We start from the raw sequence: 5,520 nt of genomic DNA, 5'->3' as shown, positions 1-5,520 counted from the left end.
GCTCTCTGCCCCTCCCCTACCTTGGCATCGGTTCTTGCTCTCTTTCAAATAAACATTAAAACATTATTTTGAAAATAATAAAAAATAAACTCTTAAGAAGTATTTGCAACATGTAAACTGACAAAAAGATTAAATAAACCCAGATCAATAAGAACAGGACGAAGAGCCCAACCAAAGAAAATGGATAAGGCACATGAGCAAGTTTTTCACAGAAGGGAAACATGTCAATGGCGGCCACAAACAGCTGCGTCAGAGAACTGCAGACCAAGAGCGCGGTGGGATACCAGTTCCGACCGTTCAATGAGCAAAAATCGAGATTCTAAGGTTGAAGAGGGTGTGAATTGACAGGCTCTTATGCACAGAGCTGATGGGATGTAAACTATCAGGGTTGTTTTTTAACCATTTACCAATACTACACCAAGAGAACAAGGCACTGTTCATAATAGTGGAAAAACTAGAAAAAACCCACAGATGCTTGGTGGCATGAGAATGGATAAATTGTGACCGTCACATAAGGAAAAATAAATAAACAGTAGACGTAGACACCAATGTAGATGGACCTCACTAACGCTGAGTGAAAGAAACAATCCCTGTGTACGACTGCATGACTACATGGAGTTCAAACTCCATAACATGCAAACTGGGGACGAAAATGCTTATAAAGTGTATAGATGGTGATGAAGCTACACAGGAAAAAGACAAGAGAATGATAAAACTCCCAGGCAGAGTGGTTACCTCTGGCCAGGAGAGGCAGAGGGATTGGATGGAGGAAAAGCTAATCATTAAGGGATGGGAACTATTATTAGTGGTCTAGTTTTTTTTTTATATTTATTTACTTTTAAGAGAGAAAGAGAGAGACCGCGTGAGTAGGGGAGGGGCAGAGAGAGGGAGACCCAGAATCCGAAGCAGGCTTCAGGCTCTGTGGTTGGTGTCAGCACAGAGCCCGATGCAGGGCTCAAACCCACGAACTGTGAGATCATGACAACCAAAGTCAGGAGCTTAACTGACTGAGCCACCCAGGTGCCTCTAATTGTCTAGTTTTTTAATTAAGTGGCAGGCTTTTCATGGCAGTGAATGTTGGCTCCTGCCATGGCAGGCTCTTAATGTTGACAGCGCATTATGTGCCAAGGATTGCGATTTTATCCTATTTTGTGCACTTCAGGTTACTTTAAAAAATAAAAAGGACCGTACAACATCTGATTCCATTTATACCAAATGTCCAGAATAAGCAAGTCTATAGAAACGGAGAAAGTAGATTAGTGATTGCCGACGGCAGGGGTGGTGGTGAGAAGATGAGGCAGGAGTGATAGCCAGAGGGGTGGGTACAGGGTTCCTTTTGGGGTCATGGTTGCAGAATTCACTCTGAATATTTAAAAAGCGTTTAATTGTGCACTTTGAACGAGTGAATTGTATAGCGTGTGAATTGTATCAGTGACACTTACCGACAAGAAACAAAACCAAAAACTCAGCTAGCTTTATGGAGTCAGAAAGGTCTGGATGCAACCAAGCATCTGACCTGATTGAGACTCAGGTTTATTCTGTAAAACGGGGTGATCTGAGAAAGGCAGAATGAGCTGAAATCAAGAGTCAGAGGCTTAAACGACTAAGCCACCCAGGTGCCCTTGAAACATTTCCTTTTCTGTTTTTTCTATTCTATTCCATGATCTGATGCTAAATGAACACAAGACCCGAACCTCTCAATATTATTTTTAAAAATACAACTCTTGATCTCAGAGTCATGAGTTCAAGCCTCACATTGGGTGTAGAGATTACTAAAAAAAAAAAAAAAAGAAAAGAAAAGAAAAGAAACTTTAAAAAAAGAAAGGCACCGGCTACATGAAAGTGGGGGTGGGAGGGGCTGATTTTGGTTGAATTGTGTATCCCCAAAAAGATATGGTCAGGTCCTAATCCTAACCCCAGTCCTTCAGAATGTGACCTTGTTTGGAGATTGGGTCTTTACAGAGATAATCAAGTTAAAATAAGGTCATTGGGGTGGGTCTAATCCAAAATGACTGGTGTCCTCATAAAAAGGGGAACATTTGGACACAGACATGCACCCAGAAAATGCCATGTGAGCACAAAGACAGAAATCAGGGTGATGTGTCCTCGAACCAAAGATACCGGATCGCCTGTCAATAGGTGCTTCACAGCCCAGAGGAAAACCAGCCCTGCTGACAGCTTGACCGAATCTCCCAGCCTCAGAAGTGGGAGACAGCACATTTCTGGGGTTCCAGCGGCCCAGGTTGTGCTGTGATAAGCAGCCTCCGGGAACGAATACAGTGTTTTTAAAATGTTCTGTTTTTTTCCCAAGGTTGGAGCTAAAGTGATTTCAGTACACAATTTGGTCCCAGCTTGCGGTTCTAGACTTTTACTCCTAAACTCACCTGACGGTCAAAACATGGTTTTTCTGTTCTACATTTGGACCTCATCCGAATACTCCATTCAGTCTTCATGAGGATTTTCTTAGCCACTCCAGTCTGATGCCCTCTCTCCCTTGGGATTCCTAGTGGTGGTTTATTACTTCCTTGTTATCTGAATATCATCTGCCTAGGATTATTTGGACTCTTACCTTAGCCTTTCCTCTCAGAGCATAAACTCCTTGAAAAAGTTTATGTTGTGCGTCCATTTTCTATTAAATATTTGTCTTTCAGTATCACACTTTGCAAGATATCTATGGTAAAATTAGTAACTGTATGGTTATATAATCACCTGTGTTCTGTAATTATGTCTTAAATATTATGGAGTCCCATCTGAAATATTGCATCTTTTAATCCGAAATTTGTGCTGTCACTATCCCTGATGGGACCTGCTAGCCAATCTCTCCTGCCAATTTTGAAATCTGTCTTTGCCCAAAGCAGTAAGATCTGATTTGAATTTACATGTCCTGGGTAAATAGGAATTATTATGCCCAAGATTATTTTCTTTTAAATATAAGTGTATCTGTTTATTTTGAGAGAGCACAAGCAACTGGGGGAGGGGCAGAGAGAGGGAGAGGGAGAGAATCCCAAGCAGGCTCCATGCTGTCAGTGCAGAGGCGCCTGTGGGACTAGAACTCACAAACTATGAGATCATGATCTGAGCTGAAGTCAGATGCTTAACTGACTGAGCCACCCAAGCACTTTGTTTTTGTGGGGTTTTTTTTTTTTTTTTTTTGCTGCTGTGGTATAATTCTGTAACACAGCTATTAACAACATTTTCCATGAGGTGCCTGGGTGGCTCAGTCAGTTAAGTATCCAACTCTTGATTTCAACTCAGATCATGACCTCACAGTTCATGAGTTTGACCCCGTGTCAGCATAGAGCCTGCTTGGGATTCTCCCTCTCTTTATCTCTGCCCCTCCCCCACTCAACCATTTTTCTCTCTCTCTCTCAAAAACAAACATAAAAAAAAAAAAAAAAAAGAATTGATTTCCAAGAAGGAGGCATTCCTTTTGAACTCAATATTTGTGGCAAAGGGAAAACTGAGATATAAATGTCAATAAAAGATCCAAAAGTACTTTCTGGTCCCAAGTAGAAGAGAGAATGAGCTCATTCCTACGCTTCCTGGGGTCAGACTGTTAACTCCCACCTCGGAGAAGGGGTGGCTCGTGAAGCTCTGGCTGAAACTGGTCCATGTGCTTCTTACTCCTCCCACCTGAGGCTTCCAGAAGGGTGACATTATCTAACCTCTTAGCAAACAAGCCCATGGAAACAGCACAGTCACCAATGAATCATGGACTCTGGATTCTGTTTAAAAAGCAGCATTCAACCAGGGATGCTGAGCAGTTCAGACAGGAAAGCAGGGTGTGTTGTTGATTATTCTTAACCACTCCCTCCAGAATTTTCCCTGAGTTGTAGAAATGTCATGTGTTTATATTTTATTTTATTTGTTTAACATTTATTTATTTTTGAGAGACGGAGAGAAACAAAGCACGAGCAGGGGAGGGGCAGAGAGAAAGGGAGGCACAGAATCTTAAGCAGGCCCCAGGCTCCGAGCTGTTAGCACAGAGCTTCACAAGGGGCTCGAATTCACAAACCATGTGATCATGACCTGAGCTGAGGTTGGACGCTCAACCAACTGAGCCACCCAGGCGCCCCTAAATTGTCTGTTTGTATTTTAAATGCCATTTGGGGACTTCACAATCCACATCATTGTGACACCCCCCCCACATCCCCTTCTTGATGACATCCCGGAAAGACTGTTCGGGGAAGTGAGTGGGATCCCTCCTTAGGAACACACTGAGGCCAAGAAAAATCTGTGATTTCATCTGCATTCCAAAGGGCAATTTTTTTTTTTTTTTTTTTTTTTTTTTTTGCCAGCGGGGAAATTTCAGGATAGAGAATTGTGGAAAGGTCTAGAAGGAAAGTGAACTCAGAACCTGATGCCTCTGCAGGTTTGTGTCCCGGTTCATGCCTCTGTCTGGGTTTGGGGCTCCATGTTCCTTCATCCACTCATTTAAGAAATATTTATCAAAGGCCTGTCAGGTGCAAGGAACCTGTATAAAGTCAAGCTCATCCTTTTTTTTTTTTTTTAATGTTTTTTATTTATTTTTGAGAGACAAAGAGAGACAGTGCAAGCAGGGGAGGGTCAGAGAGAGAGGAAGACACAGAATCTGAAGCAGGCTCCAGGCTCTGAGCTAGCTGTCAGCACAGAGCCTGATGCGGGGCTTGAACCCACGAACCTGAGCCGAAGCCAGACGCTTAACCAGCTAAGCCACCCAGGCGCCCCTCAAGCTCATTCTTCAATGCTAATGTTGAAACGTGTACTAAGTGAGGAAGTGTGAGAGCAGATATGGGTTTGGCAAAAGTAAAGATCCCAGATGTTCTGTGCTCCCGACCACACCGTCCCGACAGCCTTTGCTGACTGACCCTTTGTTTTTACCAGGCCAAGTTCCCCTTTTCTTCTTCACTGTCTCCTTTCTTCTTATTCCCTGCTGTGGATCCAAGATTCATGGAAGGTCCTCTCTTCCAACTTCTGTAAATATAGAGCTTTCCAGATCACAGGAACCATAAGCTCCCCCTACCCACCCCCCCACCTGCCCAGATCCACACTCCAGTTCCATCACTACGGGAACTCTCTGGGATCTTGCCCTCTCATGGTCTGACGTCTGAGGCTGCGTAATATTTGGTGTTCCCTAGCTTGTGAAGAAACGGTAAACAAATTATGAATTTCCTGGCCCACCCTCAACACCACTGCAGGAATTCTTTGCAGTTTGAATGAATCACAGCACAGGGACCATTGACATCATTGTACGTCTTCCTAAGGGGCCGTATACCCCAATAACTCAGCAGTAGGGGGTCGGGACTTGCCCTGGCTTCGAGTCAAGGTTGGAAGGGGCAGGGATCCCTCTCACTGTTTTCACTGAGACACTTCGACACCCAACCCGAGGAAGGGACACTGCTCAGCAGCCACCTCCGGGAACCTGGTGGGGGGGGGGGGAGGAAGAAAACACCCTGGGGGGTGGGGAGAGGGAGGGACCAGCGCACCGCAGGGAGCCAACCTGAGCAAGCGCGGAGTCCCCAGACTTCCCCAAAGCCCAAA

General features: G+C 44.3%; 1 protein-coding gene across 1 annotated transcript in view; it reads left to right on the top strand.

Annotated features, from left to right (window-relative positions):
- TAF1A (TATA-box binding protein associated factor, RNA polymerase I subunit A) overlaps positions 1–2,610 on the top strand; it is a 32,075-nt gene extending 29,465 nt beyond the window's left edge. The window contains exon 11 of the mRNA XM_029935674.1: positions 2,312–2,610. Within this exon, the coding sequence (XP_029791534.1) occupies positions 2,312–2,322 (11 nt within the window). The 3' untranslated portion in view covers positions 2,323–2,610. The remainder of the gene's footprint in view (positions 1–2,311) is intronic.
- The last annotated feature ends 2,910 nt before the right edge of the window (positions 2,611–5,520 follow it).

Source organism: Suricata suricatta, chromosome 3 (genome assembly GCF_006229205.1).
Source record: "Suricata suricatta isolate VVHF042 chromosome 3, meerkat_22Aug2017_6uvM2_HiC, whole genome shotgun sequence".
Classification (NCBI taxonomy): Eukaryota; Metazoa; Chordata; class Mammalia; order Carnivora; family Herpestidae; genus Suricata; species Suricata suricatta.
The sequence above is the reverse complement of the archived record's forward strand: the minus strand, read 5'-3'. Positions and strand labels throughout refer to the sequence as shown.